We start from the raw sequence: 27,652 nt of genomic DNA, 5'->3' as shown, positions 1-27,652 counted from the left end.
CGTGGCGGCTGGGGCTGCAGGGGTTCCCTGGTCAGCGCAGGTGGAGGCCCAGCTGCTGGGGACTCGGCGAGAGACGTGCTTTCAGGCCCCGGGCCTTGGCCCTCCCCATGGCTCCGTCTCAGCAGGCTGGCTCCAGGTTGGCCCTCAAGCCCACCTGCCTTTTGCCATCACAGTGATGGGGGCTGGGGGACTCGAAGGGGGCTTTGCTGAAACTGATTGCCTGAACTGCACCCTCTTGTAAAGGGGCACCTGGGAGAGGTCAAGGTCAGAGACTCGTCTGAACTGGTACCGACTTCTAGTCCTGACCCGGATCACATCTGGGCAGGCGGGCACCGGGGAGCTCCTACCCTGAAATATCCTGGCCCCACCTGAGGCTGGTGCCACCAAGGCCTCTCCCTGCCCCCTGGGCATCTCCGCAGGCATGCAGCCCCGGGGCCTCCTACTGAGCTGTGTCCTTCCCTGTGTCCCCTCGGGAAATGATAGTCCCCACGCTGACTCAGGACGGAAGCTAGAGCCGCCCTTCCCTGCTCCCCCCAAATCTAGTGTCCTAATCATAGTCTCACACCCCCCTTTGCCCTGTGCTGCCTGGGAGTGGCTGGCTGGGGAAGGTGTGTGGGCCACAGAAGGCACCCCAGGGCCCCACCTCCCGACTGACCCCAGGCACCTGCTGTCCTCCAGTGTCCTCTCACCTACCCACAGTCTCCTGCCCCCGCCACATGTTCAGGGAGGTAAAGTCAGCGTCTGGAGCCCCTCCTGGCACGCTGGAGCCCAGACCCGCATCTCCACTGAGGCTGCTTCTGACCCAGCTGCTGCCGGTGGGCCCGAGCCCTTGGCTTTCAGGGCCTGTGTTCCCTCCACTGTAAGACGAGGCCACAGGGTGTTTGTCCACTGAGGCTGCTTATGCCCCTTCCCCCCCGCTGGCATTCCCTTGGGATCGGGGAGGGGCCGCATCCGGCCACCTTCTCTCTAGCACCAGATGACTTGGGCTGCCCTGGGGAGGCCCACAGGGCTGCTCACCAGGGGCTTGGCACAGTCACCCCCCTTCATTGAGGAATCCTTTGCAAATTGCTTTCCAGAAACTTTTTTTTTTAAGATTTATTTATACATACAAGAGCTGGGGTGCAGGCCAGAGGCCGTGTGGGCTGCCTCCCTGGCGGGGGATTGAACTCATGCTGCACGGGCTGCGGATAACTTCTTAGTGCTGCGTCTTAACCCCTTGCACCACCAGGGAGTCCCCGGAAACTATTTTATATGAGAAACGAATTGTTATAGAATATTCCTCCTACAAAGTGACTGGGGGTCACTTTCTGAGGCCTGCCTTTGAGCTTCAACATGAAAAGCATGAGAGTCCTCATCTTTTGCTCCGTGATGTATCTAGGGTTACATTTGGGGCGAAGCAGAGTCCCAGCCTGCAGATGAGCTGGAGGAGGGAGCAGCCCCCCTAAGAGCTCGCAGATCACAGAGGTGGGGAGCACACTTGGGACTGAGGGATGGAGCAGGATTCCCACCTCCTCCCCACCTCCTTCCCCAGTGTCCCTGCAGATACCCGTGTAAGGGGGGGGGCAGAATTGGCCCCAAAAACTGCTCTCTTGCTGGCTTCTTGCCAGAAGAATGAGAAACTTAGAAAATGACCTAGAAGAAGTGCGTTTGAATAGAATTTCACCCACCTCATCTCCATGGCGCTTGGATTCCAAGAGCTTCCAGTGTTCTCCAACATATTTTGAATAGTTTTCTATTGTGAAACATTGTAAAGCTTACTCCTTGAACCTGTAAACAATTCTGGCCAGGGCACCTGGCTGGACAGCACTCAGTGGAGTGAGCAAGGCGGGCGGAGTGAGGCCGCTGTGGGTAAAGGCATCAGGCCCATCCTGAGACAGGAGACTAGAGCTCTGACCCAAGAGAGGGGCCCTAGGCGGGGCGAGCAGATTCTGGAACCATTGGAGCAAGGCCTCCAAGCAGCTAGCTGAGCGGGAGCAGGGCCTGGGAGGCTCGGCCAGCAGGACAGCTCGTGCCCAGGCGGTGGCCGGTTCAAGAACGCTGCCCTGGGCATGGCAGCAGGAAGTAAGAGGGGGGGAGTGGTGGGGGGGGGGGAGCTCAGAACCCAGAAAGAAGCTGCTCTAAGAAGGGAGCTGTGAGAAAGAGCCTGGGGCCCCTGGGTGGCTTGGCCACAGAATGAGAACTAGAATTACTTTAGAATTTTCTTATCTGCAAAATGAGGAGTTGCATTCAAATGACTGGTTCAAAACTCGTCTGGCTGCAGGGTCACAGGGAACTCTGGAGAACCTAGATTCCCAGGCTGCTCCTCAGATCCACGCCGCAGAATCTTTAGGCTCTGGGACAAGGTTTTTGCCAATCTCCTGGGGGTGTCCTGTGGCCAGCCAGGCTGAGAACTGGGGGCTGAAGCACCTCAGATGTTCCCCCAGGTGTCAGGTTCACTTGGTGGGGGGGGGGGGTGTGCCGTGAGCAAAGCCTTCCCCTGGGGAAGTCATCAGAAGCTCAATGGAGAAAGTAAGGGGCTCTTCGGGGTATCCCTGCCAGAGCCCCACAGCAGACACCGCCAGGCAGGACAAGCCCAGAGCCCACAAATGCCGAGCGCGGGGGCCAGGCCCTCTGCATGAGCGTAGGAGGACTGTGTTTGCCGGTGTTTGCGTCTGCACCGGTGGGAGCCTGCCCACTGAGGCCACGGAGCCTGCATTGTCCTCCACGTGGAGCTCAAGCCACGGAATCCCAGCGGCCACAGGACACGATGGGCCCTTAAAATCAAGAGGGGCGTGGCGACCACCATTAAGGCCACACCCGGGTCCAGCCTGAGCTGTGCGTCACTGGTCTGGGATTTGACAATGTTGTCTGATGGTGCAGCCTCCTCTTTCTTCAGACATGCTGGCTCTGCCTCTGCCGGGCTATTTCCCTGGCGCCTCTAGGCGCTTCTGGGAGAGAGGTGAGGCGACTCCCTCCCTCCCAGAGTTCCCATGCAGGTCATCAGTCAGCGCCAGCGCCGGGGTCCTGGGGCCCTCATCCTGGCTGTCACTTGCCGCTCAGACCTCACTCCAGCGAGCACCGAGAGGGCAACTTGTGGGCTGACGAAAGGCTGAGCCTGGGGGTCCTCCCAGACTCACCCACAAGACACAGGTGCCGATCAGCTGCCTGGGTCCTCAACCTGTCACCCCCACCTTCCACAGGTGCTCCCACTGCCCACCCCCTGCTGCAGTGCTCCTGAGTCCGTGAGGGTCAGACCCCGGGGACACCGATCCGGTGGAAGGCAAACAATACAGGGGGTGAGGGACAGCGTGGGGAAGAGGGGTGCCGGGCCAGAGGGAGAGCCAAGGAACAAAGGGTTAAAAACAGAAGCATTGTTTACTCTGGAGAAGAATTTTGAGACCCAACAAGGGCCGCCCATCTGTGTTCACCCACGGGAGGCGCTCACTCCACTGGGCTTCTGGCTACCTGGGGGCCCAGGAGTGGGACCAGCAGGCCCCGCCCCTGCAGAGCAGTTACTTGTGTTTCAAAGCCCAGACCATCGTCCAGGGTCTGCACGAATTTGCTCTTCCCACTTGTGCGTGCTGGGATCATCAGCAAGGATGTTTTGAGATCAGAAACAAATGGATTCTTCTTTGCAGTCAGTAGGCACGAAAACAGGGGCCGTGCCTAGTGGCGGGGTGGGGTGTGGTGCTTAGATGGCTGGTCTACCTGGCATGCCCACGTTCCCAAGGCCTGGGAGGACCAGCCCAAGGCCCAGGGCCAGTCAGGGATCCCTCGAGCCTCTGTCTCTGGGTCCGGTCCTTCCCACCCTCCCTGCTGGCAGCTGGGGTGTTCAGGCGGCACCCCAGCTTCTTGTCCTGCTGTCCAGAGCCAGCACACCCCGTGGGCCCCCCTGTGAAGGCATCAGCTTGCGGCTCCTGGGTGTCTGGAGCCCCTTGCCTGGTGTCTCATGTGGCTGCCAGGCGCCTTCTGTGCACTCGGGAGCCCATTCTCTCATCCTGGCTGCCTCCCTGGAGAATTCCAGGCCTTGCTCCCTGTCCGGGGCTCAACAAAGTCCCTCAGAAGCAGAAGGAGGGGGAGGGCCTGTCTGTCCTGGGGTGGCGACAGCCTGGTCCTATCCGGGCAGGCCCATTGAAAGTACCTTCCTGGGGCCAGATCCATTTTCCCGAGGCCAGGCCCAGCCCCTTCCTGGTGCCTGGGGGTCCCCTCTTCTCTCAGCTCTTGTTTGGTGTTACTGTTACCGATCTCCGGCCTCAGTGTCCCTCAGCCAATGAAAGGAAACCGAGTTTGAGGAAAAGGAAAGTGGTTTAATTTGTCGACAAAGGAGGAGGGCGCAGACTCACGTCCGAAAGACCCGTCCTGCTCCTGGGCCGTGGGTGGGGTATTTACACGAGGGGGAGATGGGCAGGGACAAGTGGGTGCCAGCTCCACACGGACATGGATGAGTGCCAGCTGGTTTTCATCAAGGGGAGGGGCCGGGGAAGGGTCCTGGGGAGGCTCTTTACCTGTACCCCTATAGCACACACATATTCCTAATCCACAAGTCATTTATTACCTGCCCCCACCCCCATAGTCTAGAGCCTCGCTTTCCCCCTTCCACACCCACCTGCTCCGGGGCAGGAGCAGGGAGAAGACAGGTCCTGCCTCCGCGGGCCTCCTGGGTAGCCGGGGAGACACCTCCCCAGAGCCGGCGAGGCTGTGGGGTCAGGGCAGGAGGGGGAGCAAGAGTTACCTCGTTCATCAGCTTCTTGGTTCAAAAGCAGATCAGTGGCTGAAAAAAGAACTGTTTTCTGAATTGACGAGGTTCATGTGATACAAAATTTGACAAGACAGAAAAGGGTTTACAATGAGAGGCTCCTGATCACGGTTCCCGGCCAGTGTTTCCAGGTCCTTCTAGAGGTGGTCCCGGCACAGCAGGCAGGCAGAGCGGGGGTGTGCGCCCCCACCGCCTACGCGCCCCCGTCTGGGGCGACAGGACACCGTCCTGTGCAGATGGCTCTGTGCGTTGCTTCTTCCCTTCCCACTCCCCTGGGACACGAGGGGGGTGTGGGCTTCTGTGCCTAGAGCAACCCGTGGCGAGCGCGTGGCTGCCGTCGTCGGTTTCGCCTCTCCCCGGCACGGGCGTCTCTCTCCATCTCGGCTCTGGAGAGCCCGAGGTGACAACGGCCCCACGAGCTCTCCCTACCCTGGAGCAGAGCAGCTGAGCCGGGAGCTCTGGCACGTGTGGCTTAGATCAGAGCTGTCAGGACGCCCACGCGGAGGTCTCCGTAGCTGCTCCTGGGCCTGAAAACTTCTGTGGGGCGGGGTTTGAGCCCCAAATCTGAGCTGGGCCTGAGTGTGAAGTCACGGGCGAGAAGGGGGGCCCGGCTCAGGCTGTGCCCTGCCTGGGGATGGATGAAAGGGCTTTGTCCTGTGACTGAGGGATGCTAGGGATCCTGGGGGCCATGTCCCCCTCCCAGCGGCTGTGCCCCAGGATCTCCCACAGGTTAGGATGTGGCTGGAGGCACAGGCTTGTGCGTCTAAAACGCCCCATCCCTCAGCTCTGTCCCGCCCCTGCTGGGCCCCCACATCAGCACACAGGAAGGGCCTGTGTCCAGGGGCCGGGCCCAGACTTGGGACCATAAATCCTCCTGCTGGCCTGAGTCCCCGGGGACTGGGCTGCCCAGGCGCTGTGAAGAACCAGACTGGCGCCCTTGAAAGACACGCCAGCCCTCTGGGGGCGCGAGGCCCTTGCCAGAGGTGCCCGCTCCACAAACAAAGCCGCTCCAGTGGCCTCCTCCCCAGGCCCCCAGCAGAGCCCTCTGAGTGGCCCAGACATGCCTCCTCTGAGCCTTGGTGGGGTGACCCCATTCTTCAACATCCTGGGGCGTCACTGGGGAGTGTCGGGGCCAGGATGCCCCGACACTGGCCTGGACAAGGGCCCAGACCTGGGCCAGAGGCCGGCCCCCTCCTTCTGGGCAGTTCTCATTTGGCTTTAAGGGGCAAGGGGTGCCCTGGGAAACGACACCCCTCTGCTGTGGGTGACTTCCAAAGCTCCCACCCAGGAGACGGGTGCCTCCACCCACTCTCCAGTAAGGGGAGCGAGAGGAGACTCGAGCTGAGCTGGGGCCCCTTCCCTGCCCCCTTCTCTCCTCGCCTGTTGGGTGTGGGCAGCGCCTCCTCTCGAGGGCCCGGGCCGGTGCTGGGTGCTGTGGGGACCCACGGGCACGGGCGGGAACGCGGCCCAAAGGCAGATGCTGGATCCGTGCGGGAGATTTTGTACTTGGTTTCAGCGTTAAGCCACGTGGTTGGCTGCTAAGGTGGTGGCTCTCCGAGTTCAGGAGGCGGCCTGGGACCCTGGGGCCAGGAGAAGGGAGGCCGGACTCACTGGCCTGGGGACGGAGGCGGCTCTGGGTGTGGGAATGGAGGACAGAAGGGGGAGCCCCCTGTGCAGACATGAGGGGGAGGGGTCTAGCCTTGGCCCTGGACCCCCAGCATTTAGGCCAAGCGGGCAGCCCCTAGATCATATCTACTCTCGTCTTGCCTTTTACTTGCAGAATGTAAAATTTTTAAATAATAAACTTAAAATATGAACTGTGTTCAGCACCTGTAAAGCAGCAGGTCTCAGGCCAAATCCAGATTTTGCTCCTCTTGGAAAACAAGTGGGTGTTGGCAGCCCCGCCGCGTCCATCTCCCAGAGCCGCCCTGAGGAGGGCTGGAAAATCACGAAGCTGCTCCTCTCGGCTCAGGCCTGGAGTGGGGGGCGGGGCGCCAGCAGGGCGTGCCCCGGAGGCTGATGGCTCCTTGCTGACTCGTCAGCCCCCAGTTGCTCACCAACATTTGCAGACCCTGTGTCCTAACTAGGTCACATCCACAGGGACTTCAGGGGGAGGGACTCAGGACTTCTACATGTCTCTTTGGGGGACACCATTTAACCCATAGGCCATCCTGTGGCATTGTCAGCTGTGGGTGATGACCACCTGCCTGAGACTGGCCCCCGGAGGCACAGGCGCCCTTGAGGTGGACAATGTCTTACTCCTGGCAGATCAGTCCGCCTAACTCTTCCCTTTGCCAGCCGCAGCCCTTCCTGAAGTCTCCTGGGCCTTCACCTCCCACTGAATGGGCAAGGCTACAGCTCACAGTGTTAATAGTGTCACTCACTTGGGGCACCGTCTGGGGCTTGTGGACGTGGGGATCCCTCTTCTGTGACCCGGCGCGTGCCTCGCTGGACACGATGGACTTTGCTGCGTCCAACTCCAGCTGACATGCTGGATAATGGAAACCTCGTGTGCTCGGGGGGGAAGGTCAAGTCTCATTTGACATCCAGCCTGTGCGTGGCTGACAACCCTCTGCCCAGACAGCTCCCAGGCAGTGCCCCTCACTGCACCGGGAACTGCTGGCCACACACGTGGGGTGACAAGGGGATTTCTGGACACAGCTGACTCAGGGATATAGAAGCAGGTTTATAATAGCTTGTCCCCAACCCTCAAAATTTAATCATTCAGGCTTTTGCCACTTGAGAACTTTGGCCCTTGGGCACAGAAGAGCCTTTCTCTCCTCCCTCCATCTGGGCCAGACTCCTAACCCTAACACTGTCCTGTTCATTCCCTCACAGGCCTCTCTTCCTCCCCGTCGACACCCACCCAAGTGGTCAAACAGCACACGTTTCCTCTTGAATCCTACAAGCACGAGCCAGAGCGGCTGGAAAATCGCATCTACACCTCCTCTTCCCCTCCGGACACAGGCCAGAGGTTCTGCCTGTCCGCCTTCCAGAGTCCGACTAGGCCTCCGTCAGCATCCCCCGCGCACTATGCAGCCCCCCAAACAGTGAGTCTGGGCTCCTCCCACTGTGGGCTGGGGGGGTGGGGCAGGACTGGCTATCGTCCTGCATTGGCTCAGCCTGCCCTATACAGCTGGCGCTCAGGCTGTGTACACCGGGCATTGTTCATATATTCTATTTAAATCACCGACTGAGAAGAAAAAATGGTGGCACAGCCAGCAAAGGAAATCAAATAGAAAGTGGCCCCATCTGGAAGAGAAAAAGGGTTCTGCTCCCTTTTTACGATAAGCTTAGTTTGAATTTATCCTGATTGGGATACTTAAAGACGGCTGTCACTTGCCTCGGGGAGTATTCTTGAAGCATGAGGTGGTGTGGTCTCGTGACCACGCCCCGGGCTCTCTGCCCGCGTGCGCAGGCCAGAGTGTGACACCAGTGCTTTTAAGAAGCGGAAGAGGCTTTTTTGATAATTGATGGTAAAGAAGTAGGAGATAAACTTACGGGCTATAGAGGTCTGGGGGACCCGTTTCGAGCACAAAGATGTTCGGTTTTGTTGGCTAAGGGTGGGCTAAGAGCAAAGAAAGGTGGGTGTGGTTGGAACCCGGTTGCCTGGGCTCGGGGCAATTCAGGCACAGAAACAGGAAGAGGCTTTTTTTAATCTGATAACTGGGGTTTTGAATTTCTGTTGGTGGGCCCTGGGAAGCCATCCCCCCTATTTCTGCCTTCAGCTTCAGCCAGCCATGGAGTTCAGCTCAAGGTTAGTTGATAAGCCTCAAGGCTCCGCTGTGTCTGCAAAAGCAAGGCTCAGAGAGTTTAGATAAAGTTTCTCACCCGCGATTGCACCCCGTGATTGGATGTTGTCGCTCCTTATACTCTGCGTGACCACGAGGCCCGTGGTCAAGACTGACAAGTCCCTCCAGACTTTCTAAGGTGGTCCTGGGCCCAGAGGGGAAGTGTCCTCAGCTGTGTCCCACACTCAGTGACAGACCCGGCCATGTGCCCTGGTCAGGGCCTGCGGCTCCACAGACAAACACGCATGGCTGTGTGACGCCCACAGCTTCCATCACCAAGCCAGATGTCACGAATGGGTAAACCAGATGCGGTCTGTGCATGCGCTGGAATATTCCTCAGCCTTATAAAGGAAGGAAATCCCAGCACCTGCTACGCTATGGTGGGCTGAAGACATGAAGCTCAGTGAAATAAGCCTGTCGCAGACGGACAGGTATGGTTTGATTCCTCTTCATCAGGTCCCTGGAGCTGGCAGATTCATAGAGACAGAGCAAGAAGGGTGGGTGCTGAGGGCTGGGCCAGGGCTTGTGATTAATGGGACAAAATTTCAATTTGGGAAGATAAAAAAGTTCTGAAATGGTGGCAGTGAGCCTGTACTCATTGCCATGGTTGTGTCCTGGGAGTGCTCTGTTACATGTACCTTATCATGTTCTACAGGAACCCACCAGGGCTACAATGTGTATGTAGTTTGACCCTCAGAAAATCAGGGTGCTCATCCAGGCCCCCACCTTAGGCTTTGATATGATCTGTTTCAAGAGTGGAGAGAGTGCCCCCCCCACCTCCCCTCCTCCCTGGCATGAAGCAGGCCCTTCCCCCCTCTGCAGACTTCCTCCCTGAGGCCTGAGGCTTCCGCCAGGCTGCTCATAGCCTGCACCTTTGTCCTCTCTTCTGCTCTTGGCTGCCATGGCCTTGGGACTGGTGGGCGTTTCCAGTTCTTTAAAGTGTGTTTCTTTATAAGCGGATGATGCTGAGTGTATTTTGTGTGCAAAGTTCCTTAAGATCTTGGCTGATTTGATTCATGTGGCTTCCAGAATACTCTTTGTGAGTGTGAGTTGCCTGAAGACATGTCAGCCCGGAAGTATTTAGATCTGATTTCTGCTGCCTTTTGGAATATAAAAGCTCTTTCTGTGAACAATGACCATGAAGATCATTTTTATAAGATTTGTTCCATGCGTTGTATTCTAGAATCGGAAGGGGCCCGGGATAATTAGTCTTTAGTAACGGGCTCCTTTGATTATTTATTTGCTCAGCAGATCCTTACTAGGCAACCACTAAGTGGAGGGAATGGAGCCTTGTGATGGGAGGACATGTGTGAGTCGTGCAGAATGTTCTGTGCAGGGCTGGATCAACAGCAGGTTAGGCATGGTGAGGGGGAGGGGACCCACAAATAGTTGCGACTGAACAAAGGAAGGAGCTTCTGTCTCTTTAGGGGGTAGAGGCAGGTAAATACTCTCGATTGTGTTCAGAAGAATTTGCTCAGTTGCTATGGGAGGAAATGCCCCGTCCAGCCATGGGGAGCGGAAGCGCCAGGCCCGGGAGGGGCCATGTTTTCAGCAGGGAAGAGCCATGAGCAGCGTTGCAGGGACCCCTCTGGCTGGGAGTGGAAATTAGGTTGGGCTAGTGTAGAACAGGAGCTCCGAGATGGCAGCCGCCGCAGGTGGAAAGAAGAGCACGGCTTTTTAAGGAAGTGAAACGCTGTTCAGGAGCAGAATGGACAGGGGTTAGGGATGTGGTGGTGATGAGTTGAGAGGGAAGGAGAAGAATCGAGGCTGACTCCGGAGGTTTCGCCTTGGGAAAGTGGGTTGCGGTGCCTGCCTTTGTTGGGAGGGTCTGAGGAGGAAGAGGGGTGGCTGGCTTGGGGTGATGCAGGTTCACGGGTGCTGCGGGGCTTCCACGTGGTGGGAGGGGCGGCGTCCGAGTGGGGGTGCCCAAAGGGCCATCGAACACGTGAGTCTGGAGCTAGAAATGGTGATTTGGACATCATCAGGACATACCTTGTCATAGTTATAGGTAAAATAACGTACGCTGATGTGGGACCGCTGAGGAGCGAGCCGGAACAATGCAGACGCTTAGGGACAGCCAGAGAAGGAGGACGCGGAGCCGCCTGGAGGGTGGGCAGAAAACCAGCAGAGCAGCGCCTCAGCTGTCAAAGGAACACGTGTTTCAAGCACTAGAAGGGAGCGGCCCGCAGCAGCAAAGGCGGCCGCTGACGGTGAAATGCAGGGACTGAGGCCCCCGACGACCGTGGCAGGAGAGCTTCTGTGCGCGGCGGACAGCAGAAGCCAGGCCGTGTCTGCTGAACGAGTGGGAGGTACAGAAGTGGAGTCTCCCGTGTGGAAAACTCTTAAAAATCCTGACTTTGAAATGCAGGTGAGGGGCTGCCGCGGGCGCAGGCGGAGTGGCGCTGACAGTTTCTTCCCGGAAGCGGGAGTGGACCCGACGCTTGGGGGGTAGAGTTATGGGGAGGGAGAGCGCAACATGGAAGGGAGAAGGAAGCCTCTGTTGTAGTCTCGTCAAGGAAAGGGGTGTCCCCTTAGGAGGCATGAGCTGGCCATGGAAGTGTTTGTCTTGACCCCTGACAGAACCGTCTTGCGGCGCCGAGGCATCAGCATGGCGGGTGTTTTTCCAAGTCCCTTCCCACCACAGTCACTCCCACCCTTTCCCTCTTTTTCTTCCAGAAATCTCCCTCCTGGCCTGTATCTTGAGTCGGGCGCCCTAGAAGCAGGGTCTGCTGCTTGGTCATCCTCGAAGTGATCACCAAGAAACCCGCAGGGTGTGAGGGAGGGAAACGAGGTCTAACCCCCGCCTGATGACCGGGTGGCTAGGGGGCCAGCTGGCCAGCGGGGAGGAGGCGGCTTTTGTATTCTTCTAGAGAGCGGCCCTCAGGTATGCCACACCCCAGGATGAGGGAACGTGCCTGCAGCTGGGACGCTGTGGCCACGCAAGCAACGTCCCCTAGGAGGTTGCCGGTCTGGGCCACGGCGGCCTCTGCAACGGCTTGGAGTCCCGGAGCCAGTGACAAGCACTGGGCATCCACTGACCGGAGCCCCCGTTCTCTTCCTCTCTCGCCCGGCTAACCGCCGCATCCGGCAGGATGAGGGACTGTCCGTGCAGTAACAAACCTCCCCAACTTAAAACAATAACCAGTTGTGGAGGCCACAGCAGGGGCACACGCTGGTCTGGTCTGATTGTGCTTCCTCATATTGGGGTCCCCTGCCAGGTCAGCTGGGGCTGAGCCAGAGCGCCTGAGCTGGGAGGACCCATCTCTGCTCCCGGCAGCCTCCCCTCCCCCGGTGGGCACACGGACTTGTCCACATGGCCGCGACAGGGTGCCCAGATTGCCGGTGGCGGTGGAGGCAAGGCCTCTCGAGGTCTAGACTCAGCACTAGCCCTCCAGCGCCCCTGGCCAAGGTAGAGTCCGTTTCTTCATCCTTGAATCTGGGTTGGCCTTTGGACTTGCTTGGCCAACAGAGCTTGGCCAACAGAGTGAGGAGGAAGCAATGCTGTCAGGGCCAGGGGGGATGGTGCAAAAAAGGGATGTGGGGGGTCTCGCCTTCTGCGTATCTTATCATTTGATTTCAGCGGCTGGGCTGCAGGCGGGCACACGACATGCTAGCCTGGAAGGCCGTTTCTCTGCCTTCCGGGCATCTGGTTGAGATGGGTGCTCTCTGGCAGCCGCCTTCCTGCTGGCCATTGTGGCCTGTGTTCCGTGAGAGCAGCTCTAAGACAGAGTTGAGTGTGTGCGGTGTCTGTCAGAGGGTGGACCTAACGTCAGCTATCTTGGGGGGCAGGGGGAGGCAGGACAGGCAGAGGGAGAAGCTGCAGTGACCCACCAAGTTGGGCACGTGGTGGGGCCTTTATACCCTCACATCTGCCAGTCACTAGATGGCGGCCTTTTGGGGAGGGGACTGACCAGGACAAGGCAGCCTTCTTCAGTGAAGTGGTCAAGTGTGGTCAGTCCACAGATTCCCAGCAGTGGCGGCACATCCTCCATTCCTGAAAGAGTCTGAGTGTCTGAGCCGTGTGCCGGCGCCTCTAAGACACTGGCTTACTCTGTGTGGGTTTTTTTTTCTTTTATTTATAATACCAAAATTGTGACCAGTAGAAATAAGAGCTGTCATATTCCTTCTTGTGAGATACTTACTATGTAACTAGACTGGAGAAAAGGGTTGAGGATGATGGTTGATCGGGGCAGAAATAAAAAGGCTTCATTAGACCCAGGGAGGGAGGAACCAAGACCGCCCCCCAACCTCTTCCCAGCCATGGGACTGAGCCGCCATGGAGCAGACATCCGACCCCAGGTAAGCTGTTGGATGAGGCTGCAACCCTGCTAACACCTGACGGAGACACACAGGAGACCGCCCACCTGAGCTGACCCGCAGAAACCAGAAGGCAGAAAGTATGGTCTGGTCGGGCTGTCATCACAGAACACCAAGGGCAGGGCGGCTTAAACAACAGCAATTTATTTCTCACAGTTCTGAAGCCAGAAGTCTAAGGTCGAAGTGTTGGCAAGTTGGGTTTCCCCTGAGGCCTCAACACATGAACTTGGGGAGACTACAGTTCAGTCCATAACAGATAAATTGCTATTTATCGACTCAACCCGCTGAGTTTTGGGGTGATTTGTTACCTATCAATAGATAATCAACCCTCGTTTCCCCATGCACATCGGGAGGGAACATCATTCAATGAGCCAACCTGTGGGTGATGAGTTCAGGAGCTTTGGGTTTGTTTTGAAAACCAGACCTGCCATCCCTTCAGGCTCCGGCCTCCCTTTTCCTAATATGTACATTTGGAAGGAGCTCACTCACCCGCCGTTCAAGATCGCTCGTCGGAATAATTACCCTTTTGGTAAGAATAGAAAAGCTCTATGGAAATCTAAAAATATTTCAAATTGCGTGACATGAAGGGGTAGAGGTTTTCTGTGCATTATCTTGTTTTTATATTCCCGTTACCATTTTAAATACCAAGTTGTAGCCTAATAAGGTCTTCATGTTCAAACTGTCTGCCCAGAAATGGCAAGCCCACAGCCATTGTCTGTTACTCAGAACAGATTAGATATTTTAAAAATAGTTGGGGGGGAAATTGACATAGGGTCAAGGAGTGGGAGTTAGAGCGAGAGAAGGGATTCGTGACGATCACGAGAGCCGGGTGCGGACACGCGCTGGCTGTGTGAATAGACAGGCAGTGACAATTTGTCTCCATCTGTCAAAAAAAGTATCATGATTGGCATCCTTCCTGTTCTGGCCCGGGGAGTCAAGCCCCAGTGGGCAGGAAGAAGGCGGAGCCCACAGCAGAGACCCATGTGGCTGACAGCTTGGCCGATGAAGGGCAGGGGCCTGGGCCTTTGGGGAGCAGGTTTATCCTGTCTCCCAGGTAGCTGAATGCCAAGGATGTGAGATCTTTTTATCTTAAGCTGTTTTTTCAATTTGATAAATATTCTGCCTCTGTCACCTCCCCGGGGACCCACGAGGGGAAATTGCTCATCCACATGGGTTCCCAAGGCCTCATTGGCCGCCCCGCTAGGCCCTGAGCAACCCCTGCCCTGAGGCAGGTCCGGCAGGATCAGGGCCCTGGAGCCGAAGCGTGGAGGAGCCCCCCTCCCCTGCCTCTTGGCCGGGGGTCCCAGGTGGGGTTCGCCTGCACCGGTCCCAGCCCCACCTTGGCACCGCTGTGGTAAGAAACAAGCATTTCCGGAAGCGGGGTATTTGCTGTCTTGGTTGATGGAGCCAACCCCTCTCAAGGAGGACTCTGCCCCGCTCTGCCATAGCGCAGGATCCCCTTGAACTTCTCCACATTGGAGAGCAGCCCCGCCTTCCCCTGGGGAGGCAGTGACTGCAACATTGGGGTCAGGGGGACCCACAGATAGCCCTGCTGCCGGAAGGCGGGGTGCCAACAGATGATCTCCCTCTTGGGGCTGCTGGGGAGGGACGTCCCCTAGGTCCCTACCTGGCGTCCACTTGACACGTGTCTCTGGTGAAGTCGCTGTCTTGACCCCCAGCGAGCTGGGGCGCAGGCCAGGGCTGCTGAGTGGGTGTGAGATGACACAGTCGGGAGGAGAATGCAGCACTTCATCGGAGCTGGCGTGAGGGTAGGTGCGAGGGGTGCGGCAGGAGGGGATTTGAAGGGCATTGCTCTTAAAGGGGGGCGTGAGCGTGAAGCTGGGAGGCGTTCCAGCCCCCCCACCCCACCCGCCCAGACAGGCAGAGAGTGTTACCTGCCCAGCGAGCTGCGTGGTATAAATGCCCCACAGACCCCACAGCGAGCCCACACTCAAGTCAAGAGTCGAGCCAAGGCAGCTGCCCCAGGACCCACCCTCAGGGCGAGGCCCACTGCCCCTCGAGAAGGCCGTGCTTCCTAGCCCGTCCACCCCTGTGCAGGCCGCTGCTCCCGTGGCTCACTCATCAGGTGGCCGAGCCCGGCCCTTGGTCTGTGTCTGCAGCTTTCCTGAACACACAGCCATGCTCACTGCACTGTCTCCGGTGCCTCCGCGGCACCCACAGGCGGCCCTTGCAACACACTGTGCACGGCCTACGAACCGGAGATGTTTTCTTTTTTTATTGAATCACTGATTTTTTTTATTTTTTAAACTGTTTATTGAAGAAACAGTTTGCGCCACTGTAGATGATTCAGAGGTACAGGTTCACACGTCCTCAGATGGATGTCAGCACACCCATGCCCCCATAATCCTCCACCACAGCCCATCGGGTCCCCCCCCCAGTCCTCTCTCCCAGCACCCCTCTGGGGGCCTCAATTCTACACTCAAATTTCCAGGGTTTGGGCCTGGTTGTGTCTGTTCCTTTGTTGTTTTTTCCTGCTCCACATGTGAATGAAATGTCTTTCTGCTTCTCAGTGTGTGTCACGTAACATCGTCCCCTCCCGTTTCACGCGTGTCGTCACACGAGGTTCCACCGTTGCCGGGGGGCCGGGCCGTATCCCGTTGTGCGTACAGACCCCATCTCCTCAGACCCCTCCTGGGATCAGTTCGACTGTCGCCATAACTCAGCTACCGTGAATGGTGCTGCAGTGAACGTTGAGAGCAGGCATCACCTCGAATCAGTGCTTCTGTGTCACTGGGGTGGACACCAAGGAGTGCAGCTGCTGGGCCACATGGTAGATCCATTTTCAATATTTTGAGAAATGTCCACAGTCTTCTATGGGGGCTGGACCCGCCTACATCCCCACCTTTCTCTCCACATCATCACCAACTCTTGTCGTCTCAGGGAAATAGTTTCTATCTGGCCCCTTTTTGGGGAAAAAAAAAAAAATCACCACTCTTCTTAATCTGTGCCCAGGCGGCCCTTCACTGCCATCCAGCAGGACCTCTGCAAAGCAGCGACTCTAGACTCGGTCCCCAAACCGCAGGCGTCCAGCATGGAACTTAGCTGCCCTGAGGATTGCGTGAGATCAGCCCCCCACTGTACCCCACGGAGACCCAGGAATATGGGGCTGTGAGGCTGGCAGATGGCCAGGAGTCTTAGAGTTAGGATTGGAGGATTGGTGTTCTCGCCCTTGGAGGTTATAAAATGGTCTGGCCTGCTTTGGGACTGGATGGAGGGAATTGGGGGTGATATGGGTCTGGGGCCAATGGGTCTTCTTCGCCTTCTTCGCCTGGAGAGAGGGGCAGACGCACAGCGGCTGTGACAGCACAGGCAGAGGTCATAAGCCCCCACCCCCCCGCCCACCTGTCGTGGGGTCAGAGGAGGGAAGTTCCGACTTGCATTTTAAGGGCACAGAGTTGATGGGACGAGGTGAGGAAAGTGGGCCAGGCCAGGAAGTGCTGCCATGGCCCTGTGAGAGAGAACGGGGGGCTGGGGCTGGCTTGAGGAGATCTTGAGGAGAGCTGAGTGTGTGAAATGCAGTAGACTGGGCCTGGGGGTGCCCAGATGGTGCCCTGCTGGGGCAGCGCCTGACAATGAGCCAGCTCCTGGCAGTGAAAGGAAGTCAATCTGGGGTGAAAGCTAGGCTCTACTTGGGGTACACTTTCTGTAATGCTTGGGGACATCAACTAGAGTCTTCAGGGGCCAGAGTATGTGAGTCTGGAGTGGAGAAGCAGAGGTCAGGAAAATGTTCTTTCTCCGTCTTCTCGACCAGGTACTAAGTCAAAGCAATCGACTCTGAAAACCTTTATTGCCCACCCGCTGGCACAGGAGAGAAAACGTAGCTTCTTTCTAACCCGGGAAACTTCTTTACCGGCTGTATGAAAATGCAGGGCGTGGGGGTGGGGGCTGGACATTAGCTGGTGGAAAAATTACTGTACTTGCTCAGGCGCTCTTGATGGCTTGTCTTGATTTGCATTTAGATGGACATTCCTCCCGCTCAGAAGCAGAATCGTCCCCTAAAACACAGCACTTAGAGAAGCACTGACTCGGACCAGTGCCAGGGCGCGGGTGAGACGGGCCCCAGTGTTAAGAGTCGCCTTAATGACTCCGTGGAAATTAGCTGTCAGGAGGGTGGAAAGTCTAGAACAAGCCCTGCCCTGGCTCCTCCCTGAGCACAGTGCACACCTGCTAATGTGTGACTGCCCACATCAGCAGTGCTGCCAGTGCAACAAACCTGTTTCAAGAGGGGTGTTGTGACATGTACCCCACCACTTTAGGGGCTTAGTGCAGAGCCCCAAAGCATCATTGCTTTGAGTCCCGAGTTAGAAAGACATCTGCCCATCTCGACTCAAGAAGAAGAGGTCTATTTTATGCAGAAAAGGGGAAATTGAAGCGGGTGATTCAATAAAAAGCTCTGAGGAACTGCACAGAGGAAATTCTAATATGATTTCTACATCTCTGGTTGTGGTTTTCCCATCACACACTATATCAAAGGCAAATTAAAAGCCCATTGCTTATAATATGTTCATTCAGAAATTGGGGCATCTATTCAATTATCCTGGCTTGGTCTGATGAAGCAATCCCATTGACTCCCTTTGCATTGAAATTTTAAGATCAGATACATCTGGAGAAGTCCTTGATTATCTCCTTTAAAAAATAGCATTTCTCAAGTGTCTTCAACAAATGGTACTGGGAAATTTGGACAGCTGCATGCAACAAAATGAAACAATATCATTACTTCACTCCACACACAAAATCAATTCAGAATGGATTACGGACTTGGATAGAAGACCTGAAACTGGAAGCCACAGACTCACGTTCCTGGACCTCAGCCTCAGCGTTGTAGGTGGGGGTTCAAGGGAGATGGACAAAAGCAAACAAGCGGGACTGCACCAGCTAAAGTTTCTGTTCAGGCAATGAAGCCCCCCGTGAAACTAAAGGACAGCCAGGCAACTGGGACAAGATATTCACACATCACGTGCCCAACAAAGTGCTAATTTCCAAAACATGTAATAGATTCATACAACTCAACAACAGCAATGGGAGAAGAAAAAAAAAAAACTAAACTAAAAAATAGGTAAGAAACCGAAATAGACATTTCTCCAAAGAAGATGTACGGATGCCAACAACCCGTGGGAAAACGCCCGACATCACTTATCATCAGGGAACCACGTGTCAGAACCACCCCAGACACCACCTCATCCTTGTGTGATGGGCCCGTCGGAGGCCAGAGCAAGTGCTGATGAGGCTGTGAGGCCAGGAACCTCGTGGTGGAGGAAGCACAGCATGAAGTTCCTCAAAAAATACAAGCGGTGGGGGGGGGCTCCCCGGTGGTGCAGCAGTTGAGCGCTGGGCTGCAAAGTTGCCCCGCAGTCTCTGCAGTGCCGGTTCGATCCCCGACTGCCGGCGAGGGTCCCACATGGCGCGCAGACCTCTCCTGCCGCGCCCGCTGCTCCCCTCAGCAGTGTATTTCGTCAGTCTGCCTGTTCTGTTCCCCACTCTGTCTCTGGTAAATCCTCCTCCCCCCCCCCCCCCGCGCATCTGGCCTGTACCCCGGTTCTTGTATAAATAAATAAATCTTTAAAAAAAAAAAAACAAGCAGAAGTACCTATGGCCCAGCAGGGCTCTGCTAGGAATTTACCGCAGCAGAACCACTAATACGAAAAGGTTTATGAACCCGTGCAGACTCAGCAGCGTTATTCACAGTCCCAAAGCGTGGACCAGCCCAACTGCCGCCGACAGATAACTGGATAAGGAAATCGTGGGATATACACGCAATGGAATGCAGCTCGGCTGCTAAAAAAGATTAAAATTTTGCCTTTATGACAAAACCAATGGAACTGGGGGTGTTGTTGCTGAGTGAAAGAAGTGAGGGAGTGAAAGCTAATGCCGCAGGGCCCTGCTCATCCGCAGGATATAAATCACCAAAGAAAGAAAACTGGCAAAGCACAGCAAAAACAATCCTTAGACACTGTGGAAAATAAACTGGTTTCAAGCAGGGATGGGGGAAGGGGCGAGGATAGGGCTTCCACCCCGATGCTTTGGCAGAATGTGAGGGAGGCCTGGGGCCTGTGAATGGGTGATGTTACATCCCAAATGATTATATCGTTATGCAAATAACTGGAAAATCAATAAAATTGAAATCAATTTGAAACAATAAAAATAAACTAGCAGCATTCCTCTAAAATGAAAGATCCTGGGGCCTCCCTGGTGGCGCAGGGGTTAAGTCTCAGCGCTATCAAGCTACCGCCAGCCACTGTGGCCTGAGTTGGATCCCTGGCCAGGGAAGTAACCCACAGGGCGCAGCATACCTCTCCTGTCTCCCCGCTGCTCCCCTCAGCAGTGGATTTCAGTGGATCCACCTGTTCTGCCCCCCACTCTGTCACTGGTGAATCCTCTCATCCCCTGCACCTCTGGCCTACACCCCAGTTCTTGTGTACATAAATAAATAAAATGAGTCTATAAAATATCCCCAGAACTCTGTCCTCCACTGACATCCTTTAGTTGTTAGAATGTCACTCATAAGAGTCTCGCTTGTATAAGGTCAGGTGGGACAGAGTTTGCGCTGTGACACCTGCAGCTGGCACAGCCCGGGTCATGGCCAAAGCCGCCTGACAGGTCAGATGGCTATTTGGATCACAAAAAAAAGACCACAATGATCCAATGGACTCACACACTGGCTGTTGGACTCCATCGAGAGCCTGAGTGGAGAGCACGCCAGCGCCATGAGGACACGCGGGTCCTGGCGGCCCAGGCTTGGCTGCGTGGAGAATGAAAGGAGCTTCCAGCCTTAAGGTCTGTCCTCCCGCCTGGACTGGAATCCACCTTTCATGTTTTATTACAGCGGTTCATGAAAGATTGACTCAGGGGAATCCCTAAATACTGGTATATGGGCTCAATGCCCATATTTAATGATACTGGGACTGGGCTGGAGTGTCAATATGGTTTATTCCTTTCCAGAATGGAAAAATGAATCACAGCAGTAACCTCCCATTAGCTGTTTGGTGTGTGGGACGCAGCTAAGGGAAAGCGCGGACTTAGCTCAATTAGGATTCTTCCTAGGATTTTCCCCCAAGAGCTTTGTCTCACTTCACCAGCACCCTGCCAGGTACCAGACTGAGGGCAATAAAAGCTGGGGGGCAGAATGAGGAGACCCAGGCTTTCTCGCAGGACACACACCCGGCATCCTGCACAGCTCCAGGTCATTGCTTAGCTTCGCAGGCCTAAGGGGCTACACGCCTGCAGGCAGTCTCTGCCCCAGAGGCCTCAGGTCGCCCCAGGCGAACCCCCTGACTGTGGGAGCACCTGGGCCCAAAGGCAGGGAGCCGCCCCAGGGCACCTGCCAGGGGAGCTGGAACCTGAGGGGAGGAGGAGAAGCTGGGATAGTTGCTGGGGGCAACGAGCTTTTAAAAAAATCCTTGTGGTTGTTTAAAAAAAACCCTTAAACTCTATGTAGGGCCCTTCCAGGAAAACAATGGTAATCAAAACTGAATTTTCCAGTCGCATTCTTTTTAGAAGGGTTATAAAAAGCAGAATGTGAAACCAAGTCACCGTTTGTGGGGCCTCGGCCATAAAAGGGTGCAGACAAGGGCTTTACATAAACGAGCCCATAGCTTCTGGAAGTGTCTGTGGGCCCCGCTGCACACGGAGTGCCCTGTCGGCTTCTTTATGGGCTTCCTTTCACCCCCATAAAGACCTCAGTGCTGCATTTAAAGGCTTCTTTTGATGAATGCTTCTATTTTTAATGATTATACTTCTTAAAAAATTTACTTTCAACTGAAATGAAGGCTTGGGGCTTGGGCTTGAAGACACCATTCCATCTAAACCAAGGGTAGGCGTCTGTCTGGAGATTAATAAACAGAAAGCCCAGCGCCTCTCCTTCACCACCAGACAGATTTGCTTTCTGGATCCTTGCACGAGGCACCATGGGTTCTGCAAACAGCAATGAAGTAAAAGCCTGATTACAGACCAGTGGACCCCCACATCCGTGCACCCCTACTTGACTCCCAAATGTTGGCCCTGGGCTGTCCTGCGCCCACCCACCCAAGCAGAAGAATGGAGGATTTCTCCTGTGGACGCTGATGCTTGGGACTTGCCCCTCTTATTTCACCTGGGGGAGCCCACTGGCTGTGCACCTCGGCATCACGCAGCCCTCCCAACCCAGCTCCTTGGGGCGCCCCTCGTAAATATGAGGCCAAAGGAAGGCAGGCTTCTGAGGAAACTCTCCTATGAAAGACGAGACTAAAGCAAACTAAAAAGGAATTCAGAGGAAACAATAAAGGGAGTAAAAGATGCTGTGGTCAGGAAGCCAGAGCAGGATGCTTTAAAAAAAAAAAAAAGGCATCACAAGATCCCGCCTGCTAAGGCAGGGAACACGCACAGCACACGGGTGCACGCACGTGCCACTGCGCTGGGAGACAGAGGACAGAGGCAAGCACATGCCCCGGGAAGGAGGCTCGAGAGGCAAAGATGGAAAAAATCACGGACTGGAGGGAGGAAAAGAGGAAGAGAGAGAGAGAGAGGAGAGAGAAGGAAGACAGTGAAGCATTGAGCCAGGAGGTCCCACCTGTGCATGCCCAGGGTCCCGAGAAGAAGGGCAGGGAGGACAAGGGGTCGGGCTGGAGGTCACAGCCCGTAAATGAAGGGCACGAGCTCCCACACAGAGGGACACGAAGAAATTCTTCCCACTTTAAAAACAACAGGGTTGAAAATAGCTGACCAATATTAACAGTAACAGTTTTTAAACAGGTAAAAGTATAGATGAGGACACTTACCAAATTAAATAGGGTTCACTCTCTTCATGTCACAGTAATTCAAATATATGAAAATATTTTGTGTATATTATAGGTATTTGTGTGTAATATGCGGCATGTAATGACATTTGCAATAATATTTATAAGAATGTAAGTATCTGAAAAGATAAAGTTAAATGGATTCATTCCATAGTGTATAAAAGTAACACATAAGATTTAGGAAAGAATTTCCAGCCACTCCTGTCGCTCCGCCCATGGCTTCTTCCCGGCCACGACCAGGTCCCCCCGGGGCTGAGGTTGTGCAGGGCTGGTGTAGCGGTGGCTGGGGGTGAGTGAAATGTGTGTGTTCTGTTAATTACCAGCACTCAGGACAATTTTTATCCTGTTTTTACACTGAAGGTGATTCAAGCCACATTAGCCAACACTGAAGTGGCTTAAAATGCCTTGGACTGAAAAACATACAGGTGGGAAATCATTTAGGGAAAAAAACCTAATGTCCTCTGTTTTCCAATGTTGAAACAATGATGAGTGATACGGCTGGGATGAAGGAAGCGACACTTCTTGGTTATGAAAGGTGATATAAATGTGGGCTGTGGCTGTGCTGGGCTCTGCTATTCTGGTTACGATTTTCTATTTTAATAATGAAGGTGAGTTTCTCAATACAAAATAGAAAGAAATGTCTACCTAACATAACCTCAGGGCTTTGAATCCAGAGAGAAGGAGGAAAGGTGGTTTCCATTCACTTTTATTAGTGCGTGAAATGTGCCTGAGCTTCAGCTTCTGCTTTCATAGGGCTCAGCAGTTCTCAAACTTGCAAGTGTTGGGACCCCGATATGCTCATAATCATTAAGGAACCCAAAGGACTTGTATTTATGTAGTTTCAACCCAGTGACACTGACCATCTTAGAAATTCAAATTGCAAATTTTTGCAGTATTGTTTCTTAAAATGTCAATTATAAAGTCATTATATATTATCAAACATTTTTATTCCAAAAAGTTGGTGAGAAGACTAGCAACGCCTTCCATTAGGACAGATCATTTAATGTCTGGGTCTAGAGACGGTAGGCTTCGCCCAGCTGCTGCATTCATGCCTTCGCCATATGTTGTTTGGGCTGAAGTACATGAAGAAATTCCAGACTCACACCAACATGAATTTGAAAAAGGGAGGCATATTTTAATAGTCTCTTTAGAAAACTGTGCGTTCTTGACAAGAAGTACTTTCTTAAAGGCTAATTGCAGTATGAGATCAGAAATCATATTAATTTTTTATGGTCTGTTTAAAAGTCTATTCCATGAAACCCACTGATCTATCTTGCATGGTTTTGTAATATCATGCATTGGTCATTTGCAAAATATGGGTCTCTAACTTAGGGGGATCTTCCAGTGGGTGACACATGTCACCCAATAGGTGATATGACATCCAAGAGGCAAAATCCCGATTATTAATATAGCCTCTCATCTCTTCAGAGAAGTCTCCAAGAACCTAACATCCTTACAGACACTATTTTCTCTGCTGTGACTGATCATATTCAGAGACAGACCACATTTCCTGTAACTAACACCACAGAACCAAGGTCAGTTTGTTAACTGAGAGGTGTCAGGAGGTGGGTGCCATCTCTGTTTATCACAACACAAACAAGAAGAGAAAAATCTTGGCCCCCTACTCACATACCTGTAGACATAATTAAAACAGGTTTCCCGAAACAGTAATTACCCTCAACATGCTGCAATGCAGACTGAGGTTGCTATTATATTTCATTTTAAACTCAGCTAGTCCTGACCCATTAAACTGCTTTCTTGACCCAGGAATGGATCACAGTTTACTATCTTAAGAACCCTGGTTTAGATTTGCATTTCTTACCACTTGGTGTCTCATGCGTCAATTAAAATCGATGTGGCTGCACCGCAGTTGGGAGGATCACTGCTTGTTAGACGACATGTCTCTTCTCTTTCATCCTGTTGCCTTCGCATGTTGCCTCAGTAAGAGGAAGTCTCTTCACTCCAAGTCTCTTCCTCCGGCGCTGGTGAGGTGTAACATATATAATGTGGAGCATCAAATTGTGTCCTGTATTACAAAGATGTACTTGTCATACATTAAACACAGAGGTATAGGTGGAGGTATACAGGACAGGGAACTGCAAAGCAGAGAACTAAGGTTAAGAGGCCCTAGATGACATGATTACTAATGTAAAAATCCCTAGAACTTAACAATTAAACTTATCAAGCCCTGGGTGCTGGCTCTCGGCATCACCCTCCTTCTCCTAGACCATCTCTCCAAAGTGCGCTCTAAGTACTGCTATGGTGCGTTCGAAGGTGGTTTTACGCCAGATGGGGATGAATAGTTTAATAGCTACATTTTTTTTCATATCAGGAAAGCGTAGCTCTAGAACATCCAAACCTATAATTTCATGGAATTTCTAATAAGTAGCCTTTTAAGTCAATTAAAATAATTGTGTAGCCTTCCGGCCAGCACCAGCACCTTCCGCTAAGTCATCAAAATGGCCGACACAAAGCGAAAGAGGCGCCCGCCCCTGGGTGTCCGCCAGGCCGCGTAGAAAGCTCGGAGCTCTCCGCGGGCCACACAGCGAATCTAGGAGAAAATGATGTGGCCATGGGGGGGGGGGGCAGGGGTCAGACGGGCAGACCCCGCGTCACCGCGGCCACGCGGAAGCGCCTCACGTTACCCAGCATGCAGCGGGCTCTGCGGTCACCCCGCCGGGGAAGGGCGGGTTTTGGCGGGACCAGGGCGCGCACGGCGCATGCTCCGCAGCCGAGGCCAGTGCTTCCCGGACGTGCGAGGGCGACGCCTCCGTCCGCTCCCGGAAGGGGCGAGAGCCAGGGCCGGGTCAGCTGAGGCGCCAGCCTGGCCCCGAGGGGCTCCCGCGCGGGAACGGGCCTGCGACTTGCCCCGCGCTGGGTGTGAGGAGAAGATACAGAGCCCTGGGCTGCAAGTTAATTCAATGCGCACGTCAGTACGGAGGTTGCACCGTGAAACGCGCCCGCCCAGACGCTAGCTGGAGGGCCCGTGAGGCGCCCCTCCCCTCGCCCCGCGGCCGCGGGGTCGCTGGCGGATCACTCGGCCTTCCCCGGCCTGGTCTCGTCCGCTCATCGACGAGTCCCCCGCAGCAAGTCCCCCTCCGCCCCCGCTGCGCCGGCCTTGCTCGTCGGGTGCGGCGCCCCTGAGGCCCCGTCAAGGTTCCGGCCGGTTCCGGGCCCCCCTGAGTCCAGTCATGGCCGCTCGCCACAGACCGTAAGATCCTGAGGTGGTTGGCGGTCACGCCTCCCTGCCGTCCCGGAGGCCGAGTTCATCCTTCGGCTCCCGGTTCGCTCTCTCTGCGTCCCCGCTCAGGTCCGGGCAGCCCTTCCCTCCGGCCCCGGCCCCGGCGCCCCGGCGCCCCGTCTCCGGCTTCCTTCGGCCCACGGCTGCGGGAGGCCGGCTGCTCCGCGCGCTCCTCGCGCTTGCACATCCCTGCGGTTCGTTTGTTTTGACTTAAACTATTTTGTCACTATATTTTTTTAAGATTGACTTTTATTATGCATACAAAAGCTGGGGTGCAGGCCAGAGGTGCGGGGGGTGAGAGGACTCACCAGAGACAGAGTGGGGAGCAGAACAGGCGGATCTACTGAAATGCACTGCTGAGGGGAGCCGCGGGGAGACAGGGGAGGTCTGCTGCGCCACTGGGTCAGCTCCCTGGCCGGGATCGAACTTAGGCCGCAGGGGCTGCCCATAGCTTCACAGGGCTGAGACTTCTAACCCCTGTGCCACGGGGGAGGCCCTACTTTGTTGCTTCTTCACAGTGTTCTGTGCACAGAATCATAGCTTCCACCCTTGGAATACAAATTTCACCCAACTGGAACATCACCTGAGAGCAGGGCCTAGATCTGATAAATTCCAAATACCACTTGGGATTCTGTTATCAGCAAAAATAACAGAAACCCCCAAGCAGAAGGGCATTTATCATCGCCTGCAACACGGTCAGGGGGAGGACAGGCCCCAGGCCAGCAAGGCGTCCCTGAGCCCCTCTCAGCTTGCTTCCTCCGTGCTGGGTCACCTGTGGCTGCGCCTCCAGAGCCATCAGAGCCACAGGTCTGTCTGTGGCGAGAAGAGGGAACAAGGTGGGACCCTGAGGCCACAGCTCTCTCCAGCCACGAAGTCCCTTTAGTCCAGGACAGCTTGAGAAAGGTGTCACCATGGTGACATGTCAGGGACGTGTGCATACTATGACAGAATTGGGGGGCTAGTTTAGTAGGGCAGGTAGAAGAGGAATGGACACCGAACAGGCAGTCAAGAGTACCCTCTGCAACCTCGCGCATGTCCATGCTCTCCACGCACTGCTAGCAACGACGCAGTGTCGAGCAAGGAATGTAGGTGAGTGTATTCAGGTGATGTTACTTATCGGGTTACATCCGTAACACAGATCCCACACATACACCCGTGTACTTTATATGGCATATGTGTCACATATATAATGTGGAGTATCAAATTGTGTCCTGTATTACAAAGATGTACTTGTCATACATTAAACACAGAGGTATAGGTGGAGGTATATAGGACAGGGAACTGCAAAGCAGAGAACTAAGGTTAAGAGGCACTAGATGACATGATTACTAATGTAAAAATCCCTAGAACTTACAATTAAATTTATCAAGGTGACGGGATACAAGGCTAATCTCCAAAAATCGTTGTATGTTAATATGCCAGCAGTAAACCTTTGGGGCCAATTTTATATACAGGAGCATCAAAAAACAAGGGATACTTTGGGGATAAATTTAACCAAAGAAATGCAAGGCCTTTATGCTGAAAACTACAAATAGCCACTAAGAAATCAAAGACCCAAATAAACAGAAAGAAACACTCTGGTCAGTGATCAGAAGACTCGATTTTGGGCCTCCCTGGTGGCGCAAGGGGTTAAGATGCTGTGAAGCTATCCACAGCCACTGCAGCACGAGTTTCATCCCCAGCCAGGGAGCTACCCACATAGCGCAGCAGACCTTTCCTGTCTCGCCTGCTACTCCCTTCAGCAGTAGATTTCAGCCAATCTGCCTGTTCTGTTCCCCACTCTGTCTCTGGTGAATCCTCTCACCCCCCACACCTCTGGCCTGTACCCCAGTTCCTGTATGTATAAATAAATAAATCTTAAAAAAAAAAAGAAAGACTCGATATCATGAAGATACAAAGCCTTCCCAAATTTATGTGCAGAGATATTATTACTGTTATTCCACGGTGTCTACAGAAGCACTGCAGACTTACAGGAGACAAGCAAATTCTTAAATGAAGGACAAAATTGGAGAATTGTTTACTACCCGATTTCACAACTTATGATAGAAACACAATAATGAAGTCAGGGCGGTCAGGAGGGAAGTGTGATGGCCTCAGACAGAATGAAGAGTCCAGATTCATGAAACTCAACACGAAACAAACAATCCAATCAAAATATGGGCAGAAGAGCTAAACAGACACTTCTCCAAAGACTTACAGGCGGCAAACAAGCACATGAAAAAGTGCCCATCATCACTTACCATCAGCAAATGCCAATCAAAACCGTGAAGAAATCCCATCTCCCTTCTGTGAGATCAGCCCAAGGGCGTGGAGGACAGCGAGCCCGCCCTGCGCTGTTGGCGGGAATGCAGACGGGCCCAGCCTCCATGGAAGGCAGTAGGGAGACGTCTCAAAATATCAAAAATAACCTTATTGTACGATTCGGCAATTCCAGCCCTAGGTATCTACTTGGAGAATATAAAAGCACTAATTCAAAAGGATCTCTGCACTCCTGTGTTCACTGCAACACCATTTCTAATACAGCAGCCAAACCAGGGGAATAATCTCAATACCCAGTGACAGATGAATAGATAAAGAAGATGTGGCATATAGATGCAGTGGCCTACTGCTCTGCTCCGAGAAAGATGAAATCTCCCATTACAGAAACATGGAGGGAACTGGAGGGGGTTATGTTAAGAGAAATACATTCAGAAGGAAAAAGACAAATAACACATGATTTCATTCCTATGTGGAAGATAAAGAAACAAAGGACCAGACAACACTAGCCCTGGAGGGG

At 54.2% G+C, this 27,652-nt stretch overlaps 1 protein-coding gene across 1 annotated transcript in view; it reads left to right on the top strand.

The window, feature by feature from the left end:
- PRKAG2 (protein kinase AMP-activated non-catalytic subunit gamma 2) overlaps positions 1-27,652 on the top strand; it is a gene marked incomplete at both ends in the record, with an annotated part of 159,202 nt that overhangs the window by 90,314 nt on the left and 41,236 nt on the right. The window contains one exon of the mRNA XM_084230746.1: positions 7,574-7,785. Coding sequence (XP_084086872.1) covers positions 7,574-7,785 — 212 coding nt within the window. The remainder of the gene's footprint in view (positions 1-7,573; positions 7,786-27,652) is intronic.

Source organism: Talpa europaea (assembly GCF_964194135.1).
Source record: "Talpa europaea genome assembly, chromosome: 3".
NCBI classification, from domain to species: Eukaryota; Metazoa; Chordata; class Mammalia; order Eulipotyphla; family Talpidae; genus Talpa; species Talpa europaea.
This window is presented reverse-complemented; position numbering and strand designations above follow the sequence as displayed.